Genomic DNA, 20308 nt, shown 5'->3' on the forward strand with positions numbered 1-20308 from the left:
ATGACAATCTAACATAGTTTTCAAGCACGTGTAAAAAAACGAATAGTTGTTTGTATTGCTCTAATCTAGTGTATATTGCTCTCAAGAGTAAAGATAGAGTCCCACACAATATCACTCCATCTATGTATATATTAAATCATATCTATCTAAAAAATTGCACACTCATGGCCTTTGAAGTTTGATCTTGGCCTCAATCAACAGCTTGTGCCATGACACACGTAATACAACCCATGTTTTGGATGTCCGAGGTTTCACAGTCTATGCATGTGAGCAATGAAGATGATCTATGTTAAACAGCTTGCCATAAAAATGTGTCAGCTCATTTCTTTTCTTGTCAGGTATGTGGTGTGAATGCACAATGGAGCAGGTTGTGCATGCACCTCTCACAAAACACAGCACTCCCAGTCACTCTATGAGGAAGATTATAATGGTGTTCTGTTGTTGAGGTTGCTTTTGTATCTGACATGGAGTAATTACTGAGCCATAGTTGACGTGTCAGTGATGTGGCACATTGCATGCAAATATATACTGTATAATACAAAGTTGACTCAGTCACTCATCAGCAAAAACACAATTTCCCATTTAGTTAAAAAGCTGAAATTTGTCAGGATGGTACATCAAAGTCAGTAGGTATCTGTTAAGAAAAAACATTTCTATACATAAACTTTTAGAATTAACCCCCCCCCCCCCCCCCCCAAACAATAGAAAAATTAAATATACCAAAATCTGAAAAAATGCCTTGATAGATTTGACTGAAATTTGGTGACATTCTAGAAAGAAGAAAATAAGCCAATGCTTGTATTTTTTTTATTCCTTGATATTTGTTGGTAAAAAATCTTTAGCAAGTGGTTTATTCATAGTAAGTGTGTCCTTTTTTACACCTGAGCAATGAGGCTGCAATCACACAGAGGTCGGAAGATGATGAGTCACTATGCTTCGCTTTGCAAAGCACAGGAACTGCCAGTACTGCGTACCATCCCACTTCAAGCCCTGGGTACAGCACAAGCTGGGACTAACGGCATGACTTAGTCAGCTTAAACACTTGCACTCTCAATAAAAGGGTTCCACAAAGACAGACCTTAAAGGAAGGGGACATTGTACATTGTTCACAATATTATTTTGTTTTCACTGGGTCTTATTTGTAAAGTGCTTAAAACTTTGAGTTCATTCCATGGGGCATGTAAATGTGCAGTTTGTAAACATCAATACTGTATTTAATAAGTTAAACTAAACCACGATTTAGTGTATATACTTTTGATCTAAAACCTCCAAAACTTTGTAATAGTACAAAATTATAGATCAAAGTGTTAAATTTAAATCTGACTGAAGCTATCACTTTTACAGGATCTACTACAGAATGAAATTATATTTATACTCAAAATTCCCATTGTTACCACTAATTACCTGTTTGAATTCAAAAGAATGCAGCTTCCTCCAAAACTGTGTTTTGTAAGGACCATTAACAAAAGCCAGGTCACAAGGAAAAGCAGGAACTGGTCTATAGCAGGAATGTGTTACTCATGCATCGTTGAATGTAGCATGTTGGAGAGTGGGTGGCACTGTGGCACAGGTCCTTCCTGCATGGAGTTTGCATGTTCTCTCCATGTCTGCGTGAATTTTCTCTACGTGCTCCGGTTTCATCCCGCGGTCCAAACTCATGCAGATTAGGTGGACTGGCAATTGTAAATTGGCCGTGATGTGTGTGTGTGTGTGTGTGTGTTGTGTGTGTTCACCCTGTGATGAGCTGGTGCCCTGTCCATGGATTGTTCTTGCCTTGCACCCTATGTTTGCTGGGATTGACTCCTGCTGCCTAGCGACCCTACACAGGATTAAGCAGGTTTAGAAAATGGTATACTATGTTCAAAAGTAAAGAGTTCCAGTGAATTAATATTGTATACAGAAAAGCACTCAGTAACTCACATAATACTTCTGCTGCATCTGATTAACCCTTAGCACTATAGCCAAGGCCTATTGTCTTATAAAATTTCCCACTGCTAGTTTATTAATATAGCTTAATTTCCTAGTAAGTACGTGTTAGCAGACAACGTTTAACATGGCATGACTTATAAGGTGTTATGTTTATTTTTCTTATTTGAAGCATATTATTAATAGTGACACTAATGGTGGATGATCTAAGATTAAACATAGGTCTAATTATGATATTATTTATATTGGATTTTTAGACTGTTAAAATAATTCAAATGTTCAAGATTTGAGAATTAGGAATTACGAGTAGAACAAGTGGAATAAAATTATTATAAAATTTAAAGTTACAGCACTGTAGTTTAGATGGTGAAATTTTGATATCATATTTTATAACTGGATATAAGATCCCCTCCCATTAAGGTTGTGTCTCTCTTTTTCTTTAAAAGTCCAGCCTGTTCCCAAAATCATCTCAATTGTTTATAAAGGCTACTTTTTTTTCAGATGTACACTACTTTGCTAACTAACACTTAAGAAAATGCAGCCCATTGCAAATAACATCTCCTTAATATGATCTCTAAAAGCCACCATACACAACCGAGTTCTGACATTTATTTCTGGTTTTCTGTATGGTTGATTTAGCACTTCTGTCTAATACCTCAGATTGTTTAAAAATAGCATTAAGTGCCAATATGCACCCATAACATGGATACAACATTGTCAACAAGATAACTAAACTTGCCTATGACGTTTGCTACTCTGTCTCCAAAATGGCAGTAACATCTTCTGAATCTAGGTAGTGAAATAACATTTTTAGTCTAAGAAAAGAGAACGTATTCCAGTCATATACTCTGACATTAGGAGATGCTCTGGTACTGTTATACTTTTGAAAAACTGGGATAGGCATTACAGTCTGCAGGTATATTTTCTTCTTTGCCACTGCCACAAATACAACCATGTTCGTAAGAATTAAGGAATTATTTTTGAGTAAATTACTGTACAATACCATACCATCTTCCAAGCTTGCTTAATCCTGAGCAGGGTCATGGGAGACTGGAGCAAGGCAGGGCCAATTTCTAGACAGGGTGCCAGTTTTAAGTAAAGTATTTTGTCAAAATTTGTGAGCTGTTTCAGATGCTATTTAGTGGCATCACCATTTTTCTTTTGTTTCCTAGGCTAATCTTGGCTGCCAATCGAGATGAAGTTTATAATAGGCCAGCAAAGGTGGCAGATTTCTGGGGAGATTCCGGAGATATCCTCAGTGGTAAGGAGAAATTTTTGTTTGTTTTAATTTAAATAAAAAGGGATGTAAATATGCTAATAACAGAAGAAGTTTAACAACATGAGCATACTACGTTTGCTTTATTTTATTTTTTTTGAGGTAGGGTACGCTCAAAGTGACACTTGAATTATTAGAAGTGCACTGTAATCTGCAATACTATTCAGAATTCCAAATTGCAAATCTGATTTGATTTTTTATTTTAAATATGTTGATGCCCACTTTGTGGGAGAAACTGGAAAAGCCAACTCTGTGGCTATGGTTTTCATCCAAAAATGGAAATAGGTCTAAAGTAGCAGATCATACAGTGGTTTCACCTGTCTATAAACAAGACTTGAACTAGTGAGCTAAATGTAGATTTTTTTGAGTGATCAAATTAGAGTTAATCGTTAAAACAAATAAATGATCAGAAAAAGTGTAAGATCAATAAGCAAGCATCATGCATACACACCTTGAATTCATAAATGAGATAAATAAAGAGTGGAAGCTGTCTTAGAGCTCATGAACTCCACTTGAAACAATTATGGTGTTTGTTTGAAAAGTCAGCCAAGCAAAAGATTTAGAGGTAGTAGGTCTAGATTGACTTGATGCAAAAGTTCAATGGAAAGTTGGAACAAAGACTCTGATCCTGAGGGACAGAGGAAGAGAGATAGGACTTGAGCAGGGATGCAGTTTTATGATATAGAAATGTATAGCAGTGTCTTATTTAAGAAAGGCAAGTTGGGCAGCAGTTTTCTATGTCTTTGTCAATATTCCTTTATTTTGCATTGCATCTGTAAAAATCCTATTGCCCTGTGTTTTGAGATTAAACACACTATTTTAATAAAGATTGTAGTTTCTTTTGTATCATTCCAGGTGTGAAGAGGTACAAGAGAATGCTCTCCTGTTATAGTACTTAGTGAGCTTGCATCTTTAATAAGATGATCATCTAAAAATAACAAAAGCAAGCCACAGAATAGCAATTACCACCCTAAAAATAACATGCATAGTTACCTTTTTCCTAATAAAATATAAAGTGTTTTTCTTTTGATTTTTTTTTTGCTACATTTAGACTCATCTTTACAGCAGTTCTCTCAATCTTCTTATATAATATGCTACCATGGCTGTTTGTTTGTCTGTCCGGGATTTTAAATCACCTGTAGCTCGCAAACCATTTGAACTATTGACCTGAAATTTGGTACACATATACTACATGACCTCTACTATCTGCTTTTGGGTAATGATTGACCTCCAAGGTTATTCCTCTTTTTATTTTTATATTATTTTATTCTACAATCAACTCTTGGCAGCAGGTAGCAGGGCGGCCATGCGGCGCATGCGTATACAATAATCCCTCGCTATATCGCGCTTCGCCTTTCGCGGCTTCACTCCATCGCGGATTTTATATGTAAGCATATTTAAATATATATCGCAGATTTTTTGCTGGTTCGCGGATTTCTGCGGACAATGGGTCTTTTAATTTCTAGTACATGCTTCCTCAGTTGGTTTGCCCAGTTGATTTCATACAAGGGACGCTATTGGCAGATGGCTGAGAAGCTACCCAGCTTACTTTTCTCTCACTCTTGCGCTGACTTTCTCTGATCCTGACTAGGGGGATTGAGCAGGGGGGCTGTTCGCACACCTAGACGATAAGGACGCTCGTCTAAAAATGCTGAAAGATTATCTTCACGTTGCTACCTTCTGTTCAGGTGCTTCGCATACTTAAAAGCTCGAAGGGCACGTATTGATTTTTGCTTGCTTGTTTTTCTCTCTCTCTCTCTTTCTGTGCTCTTGACGGAGGGGGTGTGAGCTGCCGCCTTCAACAGCTTTGTGCCGCGGTGCTTCGCATACTTAAAAGCCAAACAGCCCTATTGATTTGTTTGCTTTCCTCTGTCTTTATGACAGTCTCTGCTCCTGATGCGCACTCCTTTGAAGAGGAAGATATGTTTGCATTCTTTTAATTGTGAGATGGAACTGTCATCTCTGTCTTGTCATGGAGCACAGTTTAAACTTTTGAAAAAGAGACAAATGTTTGTTTGCAGTGTTTGAATAACGTTCCTGTCTCTCTACAACCTCCTGTGTTTCTGCGCAAATCTGCGACCCAAGCATGACAATATAAAAATAACCATATAAACATATGGTTTCTACTTCGCGGATTTTCTTATTTCGCGGGTGGCTCTGGAACGCAACCCCCGCGATGGAGGTGGGATTACTGTAGGCGCCATTCTCAGTCCTTACCACCTTCACCGTCACTTCCACTACCTCTTCATATCTTAAATCTTTCTTGAGGCAGATTGAAGACTTAAAGTACCAGCTTAAGTGAAAAATTAAAGATAACGTACTAAGTGATTGCAACACAAACACTGATTTAATCAGTTTTAACGTGAAAAGAGGCCGATGAAAGTTGACAAGGGTGGAGAAAAGAAGAGCTGCTCAGGAAGCAGCAAGCGCAGCAACCTCTGAGCAAACGAATAGTAAACGTAAAGGGAAAGAGGAGGAAAACTAGGAATGCTGAAGTCAAGTGTATTCACTGCACGGTATCACGCAGGGTGCCATTACTGTTAATCTATAAATGTCGATACCCTAAATCATACGGTTATATTGTACGCGTTGTCACATTTTCCACACTTTTCCCAGGTTTTCATGTTTGTTTCTTTTATGACATAAAGCAATAATATGACAGGTTTTATTGAAAACTCATTAACTTGCATGGTATCTTGCCATGTTTCTGAATCCTAGGGATGTCACATTCCAACACAATTATTTTAATGCAAGGCGCCTTTCCTATTGGAATCTGTCAGTTTGAAGCCTCAAGTGAAAGGTCATTTGTGCCAGAAATCCCATGGTAGACATAAGTTGAACTTTTCACTTTAGATGCATTAATGATGACAAGAATTGTTAGCAAAAGACACACATTTTCTGTTGAGGAAATCTGCTTTGTTTTGCATCAAAGTACACATTCAATTCTTGTTATGACATACAAAAATCAAAACCATAAGAAGCTACAGCTGGAAAATTATAATGCATCTAGAATGTATGTGTTCCCTAATTATTTTCAGCAGCCAGAAAAGAAATACGTGACTTTTTAAATGTTTTCAGTTAATCAATATACATTTCTATTGAAATAGTGGATATTTTATACAGTGACATTTAGGCTAAATATTAGCTTACAATCATTTATGAGATACCTACAATAGAGGACACAGAAACAGATAATTTACTCTTGTCTGAATTTTCCGCATTATTGCATATTATTTACAGTACATTGTTCAGCATTTAATGGGTTCCAGTAGCATGTGAAAGAGAATCTGAGAGAAGAATAATAACACGCAAATCTCGTGTTTCCGTTAGTTTGCAAGGTTATCAATAAAGGGAACTCAACAAAATTAAATAGTGTGACAGATTGGGGGCGCTATCGCTTCCTTGAACCCTCGGATCAGACGCCAGACACCAGATAAAAGTCCAATAGTTGACTTTATTCCAATAATAAAGTGCACAAAGCACCCTCCACTCCACTATACTCATAAATATACACAATATAATAACCAATAATCAATCCTCCACTCCCAGACGCGTTGCCACCCTTCCTCCCGACTCAGCTCGCCCATCTGGGATTTCCCACAGTCCTTTATAGTCCATGACCCGGAAGTGCTTCTGATCCCTCAGTCCATGTGATTATCCAGGTGAAAACTCTTCTTCTTCATCCCGGAAGTACGTCATTTCCTCTGTCGCTGTGACTAAGACGTACTTCCGGGTTATAGGGAAAATACAAGTCCTTGAGCCTCCCTGTAGCGTCCTCTGGCGGCCCCCACAGTATCCAGCAGGGTTGTGAATAGAAACTCCATTGTCCATGATTCCCTGCTGGCATTCGGGGCACCTCCATGCTGCAGGGAGGGCTCCATCTGGCAGCCTGGGGGTATTGGCTGAGATGAATGGCCGGCCATATCCCACAATAGATAATTAAGGTCAGCTATAAAGCAATAGAAAAATTAATCTCCAGCCATTTTCTTTCGTCGTCATTTATGTATTTTTGAATGTATGTTATTGTGATTAGACTCTATTCACATAAGGCATATAACAGCTGTGTAAGGCATGTAAGACTAATAACTCCAATGCAAATTGTAGGGCACATGTGGGCAATCATTAAGAAGGATACTGGGGGGGTTAAAAGGCAGTTAGAAAGGAATTACAGATACGGCGAACGAAGACCCAAAGAGATTTTTTTAGTATTTTAGTAGTAAAAGAACAATTAAGGAAGAGATGAAGTGCATCAAGCCATTTGGCTACTTAAGGAAAGTCTTTTTATATTTTTTACATTAGCTTGTAATTTGCAAGTGACGAACTGAATAAGCAGCAGCAGAACTGCAAAGGACAAACATCCCCGACATATGTTTGTTTGCATGTCTACATTTGTAAGTCTATATGTAATTTTTTTACATTATTTTACAAACATTGATTTTTGATTTAAACAAGAAATCGTCTGCTTAAATGCATCTTCAACGTAAGGTTGTATTCTTTTTTTAAAACAGAATTTTCTTCCTAATTATTTTCTTTTATTACCTTTAAAGTAACATTTTGGGATATTGCTTAAGAACAATAACTTTGGGTAACTGGTGTTAATATATCTAGTCCATGTTTTCCTCATGTGCATCTTCATGAAACAAGCTTGACGGTTTGGCTTGGAAAACAATAATGTGTTCACCCCAAACTCTTAAAACTTTATATCCAACCTCTTTTCAGTAAAAATTTAATGTAATATGTGAATGTATGTCGATATTAATAATATACTAGGGGGCTCTGCCCCTTGCTCGCTTCGCTCGCCCACCCCCGGGTTTGGTTTACCGGATATACACTGGGAATTGTTACATATGCATTATTTTCACTTTTACTTTAAAACTTTTGTAAAAACAATACTTGTACTTTATATCCAGCCCTGGGCGTGATTACATCTCTTTCTCACAGGACGTATAACGCTGCTCACGTTGTGAAGGGGGTGCAGCTGAACGCATGCTAAGGAGAAGCAGTCAGATCATCTGCTGGTTTTCTGCTGCTGGCGAGCTGCGTGTTTAGCTTGTCGTTGTTTTAAGAGCTGGGAGCACATGAAGCGTGTCTGCCAACAGCAATCTAACCACTGCTAGGTTAGATGTCCGTGGACTTGTTTTAAATGATGTCTCACTGCCTTGTCTCGCGTGACGTTGTAAAAACAATACTTGTCCTTTATTTCTGGCCCCAGGCGTGGTTTCTCGCAGGAATTATCAAAGGGGGGGGGGGTAGTGGTCGGTGCGGCTGAATGCATGCTAAGGAGAAGCCGTCGGATCATCAGCTGGATCATTTTAAAGCCTGTACAGCAGCTGTCCTTTTGCCACTTCACGTCTCTTCCACTTGTGTTGTGAAGGTGGGGGTGTTAGGATGACTGAATGCACGCAAGGTGAAGCGGTCGGATCATCCGCTGGGTTTCTGCTGTTGGCAAGCTGCATGTTTTGCTTGTCGCTTGTCATTGTTTTAAGAGCTGGGAGCAAGTTAGGCATTTGTATTGCGCCAACGTTTTTTTTCACCCTTTCGAATTCCACTGCTTTCATAATCTCTAACCTGCTCTGCATGTGTATAGTGGCAACATTTTTCAACATATTTATGAAGTTCTACTTTGTCTTTTAATTATGAGCCCGATTGGACGTGCTTTTTTTTCAATTCCAATTGTTCCAGGCTGATTATTACTTTCCTTATTTTCTGAATTTGCAGCTCAATTATTCTTTTTCTTTTTTGCATTTTTTTCTCTCCAACGCTTTTGGGTCTCTTTTCTCTGCGTTGCTCTTTCTTCTTCGCTTAGTGGTCAACATTTCATCTATAACGTATTGTCCTTATACGCTTTATATGCGCTGAGTGTTTTGCTGCCCGTGGTCTTATTTGATATTGGTTGTAAGTAGGGTGTGTCTTGCAAGAATCTCATGTTCTACGTCCCTGAGAGACGGTCTGAAGTCAATCTCTTGGCACAAAGTCTCATGTTTAAGGTCCCCGCAAGATGCTCCGTAGCCAATCTCTTTCGTCTCGCGGGTCTTTTAAGTGTCTTCCGTTATCTTCACGTGAAAATCACATCTTGTCTCCCTAGTCTTTCCCTCCCAGGATTTTTCTTATAATAGAGAGATATGTATTATATATATTATGTATGTCCCACTTTGAAACTGACTTGCTTGAGCCTTGGACAAAAGCTAACAATGAGTGGGGGATCAGTACAGAAGACTATATATACTGTATGTGTATGTTTGTGTGTACACGGAAAGTGTGATGTCTGTGCATGTCTAGCATTACAGTCAACTGACTTGTTAAATATGGCACTGTGAACAGGTGAGTCATTTCTCAGAAGGCTGTTCTCTACTTCTGTTCCCCTGAGTTTGGTGACATTATATTGTCCTACTCACTACGGAATGAATGGGACTTTTTAGTTACTCCTAGTTACTGTCAGTATATAAGCTAATAGTCACATCTGTAATTTTTGTTGTTTTTTTATGTACATTATATGTACATAACATGCTCAGATTCTCTCAGTCAAGTATTGGTTTACAGTACAGTACTGGATGCAAGAGACAACTCTTGACAGGATGTCAGGTCATAACAAGGCCCATTCACACACACTCACATAGTCACAACCATTTAGAATTGCTAATTAACCTAACATAACCTAACCTGCTTTGACATACTCCTTTTTTCTTCAATTGTATAGAAATTATTTGTTTTCTGTAGTTAGTTATAAGGCATGAGGAAGTTACGATTGGAGTTTTTTCTTCTTCTCATATGTAATATTTGTTATTCTTTCATTACCTTCTTTGTGCCTCAGACCAACAAACAGAAGAAAATAAGTTAAATAAAATTAGCTTGAGAAAGGAAACTCGTGAAACAGTTAACTTCAAAATAGCTCTTTATTTTTCAGTCTGTAGTTTATGTGTAATTAATGCCTGTGACGGATGGCCCAGGCCCATGCCTGGCCGGGATGCCCCTTCACCACATCTGCCAGGGGGACAAGGGTGGGAAGCCCAGTATCTCCCCCTGGACACTAGATGGCAGCCTCCCCGGGTTGCAGCAGTGCCTCGTACTCCCCCAGGGCTTCATGGGGTTTGGAGTGCTGTGCAGCTCTGTGGAGTTCCGCAGGCACCCCTTTTGGGCACTGGTTTCGCCTTACCCGGAAATGCAGCCGGATGTCGGCAATCAACCACCTGGAGCACCCAATAAAACCCAATAAAATAAACCCAATAAACCCAATAAAAGGGAGCCAGCGACCACCACTCAGCGGCCAGAGTCAGGAGGTGGAGGACAAAGCTTGCTGAGGAGGAGTGGTGGTGAGAGAAGAAGGTGCTTGGTGACTGTACTGTGTTTTGGGTCTGTGTTGTGGCTGGGGGGTTCACGGGGAAGATGTGCCGTCCAGCTGAAGAAAAATAAAAGTCTTTTTATTTTATACGTGCCTTCCGTGTCAGTCTGTGTCGGGTCGGGCGCAATATAGAGCCTTTCTTACACACCTTATATTGAGAGAATTCACAAAGCTATTTACTAATAAATTAAAGATAATTTTGCGCACAGAATTACTTTTCAAAATAATCCTGCTAAATCGGTAAACACATATGAATACATTAAAAAGCAGAAACAACAACAACAACATTTATTTATATAGCACATTTTCATACAAAAAGTAGCTCAAAGTGCTTTACATAATGAAGAAAAGAAAAATAAAAGACAAAATAAGAAATTAAAATAAGACAACATTAGTTAACATAGAAAAGGAGTAAGGTCCTTTAAAGACTTTAAGACAAGGTTTTGAATCAGTGTATTAACTAAGAATTAATATGGATTAATGTTAGTTCTTGTATGTCATGATAGTTTTTACTTTATACTGTACAGTGCAGCTCTTTCAGCTCTGACACATGAACAGTTATAATTCAAACAATTTTGTCCAAAGTAAATATTAATTCAGGAAAACGTAGTAGATTTAAGAATAAATGCTTAAAAATGCCTTGTATAGTCAATCTTAGATAGTTTCCAGCCTACATCACAATTTACATATATTAATCATAACAAGATCCCTTTGGCACACTCCTTCTAGACATGTTAAGTTCATGATATGCTCTGATTCATTGTCTACTGTATAAGTCAGAAAGGATCATTGCCTTTGATTCAATTTTACCATGTCTTCAAAGTATTATTTATTTTTATTTATTTATTTTGTTGGTGGAGGCAAATTTGATCACTTCTCTTCATGTGTTTAAATTACAATAAATACACTGTACGATTTTAACGAATGCCTGATTACATAAAAGTCACTATTTAAAAAAAAGCAGTTTGAAAAATGCACCTTAATGGAGGATTAAGGGCTACCTTTAGGACTATTTGGTTATATGTGAGCAATAAGTAAAGGTAACTGTTCTTGGGTCCTTTAGCCATTAAGCTTTCAGACATATTTTGTACTTCTCTTATTTCCTCCAAGCCATAACTAAGCAGCTCATATTGCCCCAAGTAATCACATTTAGCCTTTCTATGGCTACTTTTGCCCCACTGCCATATTTGGGGTTCTGTTTTGGCTTCCACTGTCTCCTCCTTGCCAACTTTTAGAAAATGGCATCATGACCCCTTGAGCCTAAGACTATCCTACATATCCCCAGGTGGTCTTTTGCTGCAGCTAGACCAATTAACATCATCCTAAATACTTGATAATAACTATCTAGGACAACCCTATGCAACCTTTTAAAATACTTTCAATAGCAAAATTTAAAGTAAAGTAATACAACCATGGATTCATTAAGAGTGTTTTGTTTATTCTTCATGTAGTCCATTTTATGAATTATATGTTGTGAAATTTGTTGTAAGATTTGTTAGACAAAAGGACAATAAATATAGGGAAATTATTTTTGAAGATGGAAACACATTCAGAATTCCACCTTGCTTACAGTTTTTTAACTTTCTGTACTTATTTTCATCTAAACACTTGGTTTGTCAGCTGAAGCTTGGGGATGCTTTATTATTATTTGCTTTATTTTTTTTTTGGTATTTGGTATAATTTAGTAATTGATGAGGGGAAATTGCCTTTCTGCATGACCTTTGGAGGCCAAAGTGCAGGGTCAGCCATTGTACAGCACCCCGGAGCAATTTTCAGGTTAAAGGCCATTTTCAAGGGCACCAACAGAGTAGGATCCCTTCTGGCAGTAACAGGATTTGAATGGAATTAAATGGCAGTAATGAGATTGCACTGATAGACATTCTGACTTGAGCTGATTGTTTTTGAAGCAATAAAAGTACATTTTCCTGTCCAAAATTTATACTCATTATTTGAAGATGTAAATAATCAACAAGCATCTGAAGAAAAGCTGCTTTTGGTAAAAATAAAAGTATGTATGTATGTATGTGTATATATATATATATATATATATATATATATATATATATATATATATATATATATATGAATAATTGCTTTTTTATTTGACAGTTAGCATATTTCAAAGACAGTATTATGTCCAGTCCTGTTTGTTCTTTTTGCCGGTTTTAGACAGTTCAGAAAGTTGGCATTTGAGACTTGCAACTTGGGAGTTCTACTTTGTTTTAGCAAGTGCGAAAAACACTTTATTCCCAAGATAAGATTCTCTTTCATGATTTAAGACTTAAAACAAATAAAAGTCAGTGTCAGGGATGGAGTAGAAAAGAGAATGTTTTCCTTCTGTCTGTGTCGTTTCTATTCCTGATGTGCAATCCCTTGCTTGTGTATTGGGAGCCATAAACATCCCCCATCATTAAACTTTGCTGTATTTTTTCTCAGCTAATTACAGTGGTGTGAAAAACTATTTGCCCCCTTCCTGATTTCTTATTCTTTTGCATGTTTGTCACACAAAATGTTTCTGATCATCAGACACATTTAACCATTAGTCAAATATAACACAAGTAAACACAAAATGCAGTTTGTAAATGGTGGTTTTTATTATTTAGGGAGAAAAAAAAATCCAAACCTACATGGCCCTGTGTGAAAAAGTAATTGCCCCCTTGTTAAAAAATAACCTAACTGTGGTGTATCACACCTGAGTTCAATTTCCGTAGCCACCCCCAGGCCTGATTACTGCCACACCTGTTTCAATCAAGAAATCATTTAAATAGGAGCTGCCTGACACAGAGAAGTAGACCAAAAGCACCTCAAAAGCTAGACATCATGCCAAGATCCAAAGAAATTCAGGAACAAATGAGAACAGAAGTAATTGAGATCTATCAGTCTGGTAAAGGTTATAAAGCCATTTCTAAAGCTTTGGGACTCCAGCGAACCACAGTGAGAGCCATTATCCACAAATGGCAAAAACATGGAACAGTGGTGAACCTTCCCAGGAGTGGCTGGCCGACCAAAATTACCCCAAGAGCGCAGAGACGACTCATCCGAGAGGTCACAAAAGACCCCAGGACAACGTCTAAAGAACTGCAGGCCTCACTTGCCTCAATTAAGGTCAGTGTTCACGACTCCACCATAAGAAAGAGACTGGGCAAAAACGGCCTGCATGGCAGATTTCCAAGACGCAAACCACTGTTAAGCAAAAAGAACATTAGGGCTCGTCTCAATTTTGCTAAGAAACATCTCAATGATTGCCAAGACTTTTGGGAAAATACCTTGTGGACTGATGAGACAAAAGTTGAACTTTTTGGAAGGCAAATGTCCCGTTACATCTGGCGTAAAAGGAACACAGCATTTCAGAAAAAGAACATCATACCAACAGTAAAATATGGTGGTGGTAGTGTGATGGTCTGGGGTTGTTTTGCTGCTTCAGGACCTGGAAGGCTTGCTGTGATAGATGGAACCATGAATTCTACTGTCTACCAAAAAATCCTGAAGGAGAATGTCCGGCCATCTGTTCGTCAACTCAAGCTGAAGCGATCTTGGGTGCTGCAACAGGACAATGACCCAAAACACACCAGCAAATCCACCTCTGAATGGCTGAAGAAAAACAAAATGAAGACTTTGGAGTGGCCTAGTCAAAGTCCTGACCTGAATCCAATTGAGATGCTATGGCATGACCTTAAAAAGGCGGTTCATGCTAGAAAACCCTCAAATAAAGCTGAATTACAACAATTTTGCAAAGATGAGTGGGCCAAAATTCCTCCAGAGCGCTGTAATAGACTCATTGCAAGTTATCGCAAACGCTTGATTGCAGTTATTACTGCTAAGGGTGGCCCAACCAGTTATTAGGTTCAGGGGGCAATTACTTTTTCACACAGGGCCATGTAGGTTTGGATTTTTTTTTCTCCCTAAATAATAAAAACCACCATTTACAAACTGTATTTTGTGTTTACTTGTGTTATATTTGACTAATGGTTAAATGTGTTTGATGATCAGAAACATTTTGTGTGACAAACATGCAAAAGAATAAGAAATCAGGAATGGGGCAAGTAGTTTTTCACACCACTGTATGTCACTCTGAATATGGTGTAGAGAACATTATGTCAGTTTTATTAATTCAGTAAACTGATTGGCTTGTTTAATACAAACTAATAGTACATTACATTGTGCAAACCTGCCTGACAATGGCTGTACTTAGGAGTGTATACAGCAGATAGTTGGCTAATTAAGTATCATCAGGTCAGGGATCACTAAACTGACTTTAGTACTGTTAGTACAGTGTAGAAACCGGCATTTCAGATCACACAGGAATGTTTGTGATTTAATGAGACTGTTAACAATGCAAGTTTTCCTTAACCTGTACAAACTCATGTGTTCTTTTTTTCTGTTTTCAAGGCTTGGACATGGAAGAAGGTAAAAAGGGAGGAACTTGGTTAGGAATCAGCAAAAAAGGAAAGTTGGCTGCTTTGACAAATTACCTGGAACCTTCAAGTAATGCTGATGCCCTAGGCAGAGGTGAGCTTATGTAGCAGCATATGGCCACAAAGAGGCTGCTTCTAATAAAAGCTGTTTTCTAGAAGCATTGAGAGAGACTTCTCAGACTTTTAGGTTCTAAATTTCAAAAGTAATTAAGCGTAAACAAGTTGATTCTTATTGTAAATGCCTCTTTCCCTCAACATAACTCCCTGTTACACTTTACTATACTGTACTATTTCAGAGAAATAGTTCTTTGACTTCCTTTATCTTCTCCTTCTCCTGTTTTATACCTATGTGGTTCAGAGATGGACAAATGCCCAAACACTTAAACAGAGGTCAATTCTTGTCTACAAATGACTTGTTGCCCTGATACCTTTCCTGTTTAGCCACTTCCACAGTCCCTAAATGGTCTTGTTTCTTTTGTGATTTTTCAATACTGATCTGAATTGTTTTCTGCATTTTTAAACAACTAGTATATTCAGCATCTTGTGTTTGTAGTACGTCACTTGCTTGTTTCTAAAAATAAATGTTGATGTTAAAAGCACAGTTGTAAATGGTGATGCACACTTCATATGCTCAGCACTCACATTCTCACTCTTACCTGCCAAAACTATCGACATCTAACTTGTCTCTAAATTACTCCAAAAAAAACTGCCTCTAAAATGAACAGGCAGAATTCATAAATGTAATCAAAATATTTCAAAAAAATAAAAAATTGACCTAGATAAGTAAAAGAAGGGGTAATTTGACATTTGAATTTAATGGAGACAACAAAAAAGACACATTGACTGAATCAGAAACCTAGAGCTGCTTAAGCTGATCTGTAGTGTTTTAGGCCAGCACCACACTTTGGCTTAATTTACATACAGGTGCAGCACACACACCCGTTATAGTCAGTTGTGTAATGTGACACCACCAGAGGCTGAATCATTATGATTATCTCTTAGCAAGTTACAAGTCATAGAGTGGAACTCTTATGTCTGTGAGAGTTAACAGCAAAAGAGTACTCAACTAGTAGTACATTGCATACAATGCCAAAAAACAGTGAACAACAATTGAGACTGCAAGGAAAGAGGGAAAGTAAGTGTTTTAAACTGTACAAATATGGATGATGCTGTTCCAACTTTAGGGCGGCACGGTGGCGCAGTGGGTAGCGCTGCTGCCTCGCAGTTGGGAGATCTAGGGACCTGGGTTCGCTTCCCGGGTCCTCCCTGCGTGGAGTTTGCATGTTCTCCCCGTGTCTGCGTGGGTTTCCTCCGGGTGCTCCGGTTTCCTCCCACAGTCCAAAGACATGCCGATGAGGTGGATTGGTGATTCTAAATTGGCCCTAGTGTGTGCTTGGTGTGTAGGCGTGTTTGTGTGTGTCCTGCGGTGGGTTGGCACCCTGCCCAGGATTGTTTCCTGCCTTGTGCCCTGTGTTGGCTGGGATTGGCTCCAGCAGACCCCCATGACCCTGTGTTCGGATTCAGCGGGTTGGAAAATGGATGGATGGATGGATGTTCCAACTTTAGAGAAAGCACAAATGGCTGTTTAATCGGTTTGTGTTTACTTTTATATACTGTAGTGTTCCTTTACTTATTGCAGTGTACGTTACATTGATTGGCTACCAAACTGAGACAACCTTGTTGTACTTCCATGACACAATACAAAATTTTGAGTCCTATAGTTTGTTGTCAGCCTTAGAAGACTAAACATCATATACTGAATACTTGCATTCATGTTCTTTATGACAAAAATAGTAAAATTACATTGAATGAAATATTTTAAGCTATATCTGTTGTCATTAGGAAAATGAGATCTCATAGCGTTCCTTCTAAACAGAATCAAAGAGACAGAAATATACAACACTAGTGCAATTAATGAATTTCATAATAAAAGAGGGAAATAAGAAAATGGAGAACATAAAGTAGCAAATAAATGTAAAGGGCGTAATTACATTGGTTTGTCCTGTTATGCCAGGTGGGTTGGATCTCCTGCTTGAGTAGCTCAGGAATACTGCATTTATTCTTTAAATAAGGTTCACCACTTAGTGTTATTTTTTTCACTCCAATTAAAACTTTGTTTAACATTATTTAGATGGAATTCTAATAATATTTAATACTAGAAATATAAAAAATTAAGAAAATTAAAAGAGTCACAATAGTTTGTGTTAAGGCTGTCTGCAAATGAGGGATTTCTGTAATTCATGGTGATTGTGAGCTACTAAGAACAGAGAGCTGGATTACTTGGAATGAACAGTGATCTTTTAAGTAGCATTTTATTTTTGAATAGAATTTCAGTACATGTGAGAAAGGGTATTCTTCTGCTGAGTGATTATAATAAACCTACACTGGTTCCTATTTGAACATTTTGCTTACAAAAAAAAACAGTTCTTCAAGTTTACAAGCAGCTGTGATTGTTGCTATACTGGCAATTCCACAATTTCCCACACTATCATTATGTGTAAATCCCTGTAACGCAGAAATGGCGTGTAAATCAGGTATCACACAATATTCATTTAAATTCTTTCACAATTGCTAATGCAGACCAGTCAGACCCCCTTGGATGTAAAGGATATACTTAATCACTTTCCCTTTCACTATATACAGTAAGTGGCAACCTTCCAATGCTTTAACTATTGTTGCCATCATACAAATAGAACATAATGGACAGAAGTGATGCCAAACAATGCATAAGTAAGAAGTGCAAACCACTACAGCTTGAGACAGTAGAAGCATATCTTTCTTCTGTAGCATCTTGCTGATGGAGGACACCCTGAAGCAATTAATTTTCCGACTGCTGTATAATGACAGGTTTCTTACTTTTAGCTGTCAGACATTTATTTCCAATGTTGTATAGAAGTGTTGGCCTTTTCGTAAATGCTAAGCAGCACTGAACCCTATTGATAGGCTGCCAAAAACTATAGCCAAACTAAAGAAAAAAAAAACAGTAACAGCAAAATGATTAAGTTTCATTGCAAGTGAGGCAATATCAATAGTATGAGAACCTTGCCTTCTCACAGAACTCTCTATCCCTGGAGGGTGATGGTGCCTTAGCAGTGACATTGTTCATAAAATGCAGGGAGAACCTGTGGTGACACTTTTTGAAAACTGTGTTGTAATGATCCAGGAGATTTGTTTTGTTTGAGTAAATAATCTACATGCAGAGATGCTCTTTTCATGTCAAATATTTAAGGGCTTTAGAGTCAATGTCAGTAGCTAAATAAATTATTAAAGGAGAAAGCAGCTACACACAATTGTTTTAATAAAAAATGTCTCCATGTTTTTATACACTGTTGTCAAGGATCATTCACACTACCATTCAAGATCTTTAGGAATTTATTAAAAACTAGCTGATGTTCACCATAGCATACGGCGGTGTAAGAATAGGAACAGAAAACGGTGAGAAAGGAATTCAGAAATCAAGAAGAAATAAATACTTCTTGAAAGACGCAGTGTGCATGTAGAATTTCCGGCCAAGCAGGGTTACATGTGAAAGTGATAAATAAATCAGGCTTTCCGAATTTATGTACTATGGCCATTGGATCCTGATAGTTTTGTTGCATGTATCTTGGACTTCCTGGAAATGTGGACGGTAATATGATCATTTTGCCTACACATATGTTGTTATTTTCAGCGTTTGCTTGCAGTGCGTCTGATAGTTCAACGCGTATGTAATCTGAGATAGTTGAGACGTGCGCCCTCTGTTTTAACATACACATCCAAGATGTACTTTTGGAATAGCTTGCCGCTAGAGTGCAAAATACTAAATGTATTCCTCATTGCTAATCTGTACGTGTAAAATTGGCATTGAATAAGCCTTATTCGCTTGCCGGTTCTTTTATAGGGAACATGTTGTAAATCTTTGTGCCAGCCAATGTCTCCGTAAGGGAATAAAAGTGAGTAAACCATAGGATTGCAATTCATATTGAGCGTGGAAATCTGTTGCCTATGGGATAGATGCAAGTGTCCCTTTCGGCAGGTGGTTCGCCATCTTCTGCGACGAAAATCGCTGTAACATCGGTGTGACATGTCGGGGCATTGTATCGTCGTAAATCCTGCCTAGGGTTTTCCTTGAAAACCATTCGTACAGATGCTGTTGGATTGGACTGAGCGATTTCATGCATGTGTTTGTATGATTTAGCGAAGGGGTTGATGGTTCTGAGCATGGAATCTTGCTGGAGAAGTACATTTTCGCTGCATGCAGAGTTTGCTTTATTTTGTAAGTGTACTTCAGTAGCTTGCGCTGTGTCAAAAACATACAGCTGTCCATATCCTGGAGAGGTAGAAGTGTTAGCGTATAGTGGAGAGATTTGGTGATAAATTTGCCCGTGTATTTTAAAACAGTATGGTACATGGCCAGGAGGTTGAGTTATCTGTGCACCCATGGAAGCAAACGCTAGAGAAGAGTTGTATTCTCAAATGTGTTCACGATAATTTTTAGCTTCTGATGTTTGCTGTGTAAGAAGCTGTTGTAAAGACACAGGTGGCTACCGCAAAGGTGGTAAAGCTACTTTACCGTTGTGGCAGCACCTCGAGTACTTGTTGGATGTATTACGCTCAGCAGGCCAGTATAGTGCATGACATGGAAGAGGATGAATAGGAATCAAGAAATGCTGTGTCGGCTGCGTGTGGGTGGGACCGATTTTGAAGTGGAAGCAGGACGACCCAGAAGAGAAATATATATAAGAGATGTCAGGAGCTTTATAGTGAAACATACCTGAAGTAAACTTACAGAATGCTACTTATTGCATAGATTTGGTAATATATGTTAGTTTGGCTTGTTTGCTTTTTATTATTTAATATAGACAAAAGTAGATTAAAATGCATGCATTGCATTTTTCCTATGTTTATCTGTATGTATTGTCACACAGGTAGCCTGGTGTCCAACTTTCTGATGGATAACTTGGATTGCTTTTCCTACTTGAAAAAAATCTCAGCTGAAGGCCACCTGTACAATGGCTTTAACCTGCTAGCTGCTGATTTTAAGTAAGTACTCAATGCAAAAGGAATGCATTACAATTAGAATGAAATTGATCTTTATTCAAGATATCTCCTGAGTAAATAATGGAATCAAAATGGATGTTATACTTACCCAGTAAGTGGGTTGAGAGGTCACAAACAAAGCCAACTACAAAGAGCCAAGGATGCCTGCAATGAAAGACAAGAAGGCTTATCATACTGTTGCTCTTATTTTACTTTTATTTTCCTTTGTTTGCTATACAGAACCGTACAAGTGAGAAATCTCATCAAATTCATGACAAGAAGTGTGACCTGTAAATTAAAATACAGTCTAAATTATTAAGATTTAGGAAAGGC

General features: G+C 38.1%; 1 protein-coding gene across 6 annotated transcripts in view; it reads left to right on the forward strand.

The window, feature by feature from the left end:
- Positions 1–20308, forward strand: part of tango2 (transport and golgi organization 2 homolog (Drosophila)) — a 71136-nt gene that overhangs the window by 30164 nt on the left and 20664 nt on the right. For all 6 annotated transcript variants that reach the window (XM_051921284.1, XM_028825365.2, XM_028825366.2 and 3 more), the window contains 3 exons: positions 3099–3187; positions 14931–15050; positions 19864–19978. In XM_051921284.1, coding sequence (XP_051777244.1) covers positions 3099–3187; positions 14931–15050; positions 19864–19978 — 324 coding nt within the window. The remainder of the gene's footprint in view (positions 1–3098; positions 3188–14930; positions 15051–19863; positions 19979–20308) is intronic.

The sequence above is a fragment of the Erpetoichthys calabaricus genome, chromosome 18 (genome assembly GCF_900747795.2).
Source record: "Erpetoichthys calabaricus chromosome 18, fErpCal1.3, whole genome shotgun sequence".
Lineage (NCBI taxonomy): Eukaryota > Metazoa > Chordata > Cladistia > Polypteriformes > Polypteridae > Erpetoichthys > Erpetoichthys calabaricus.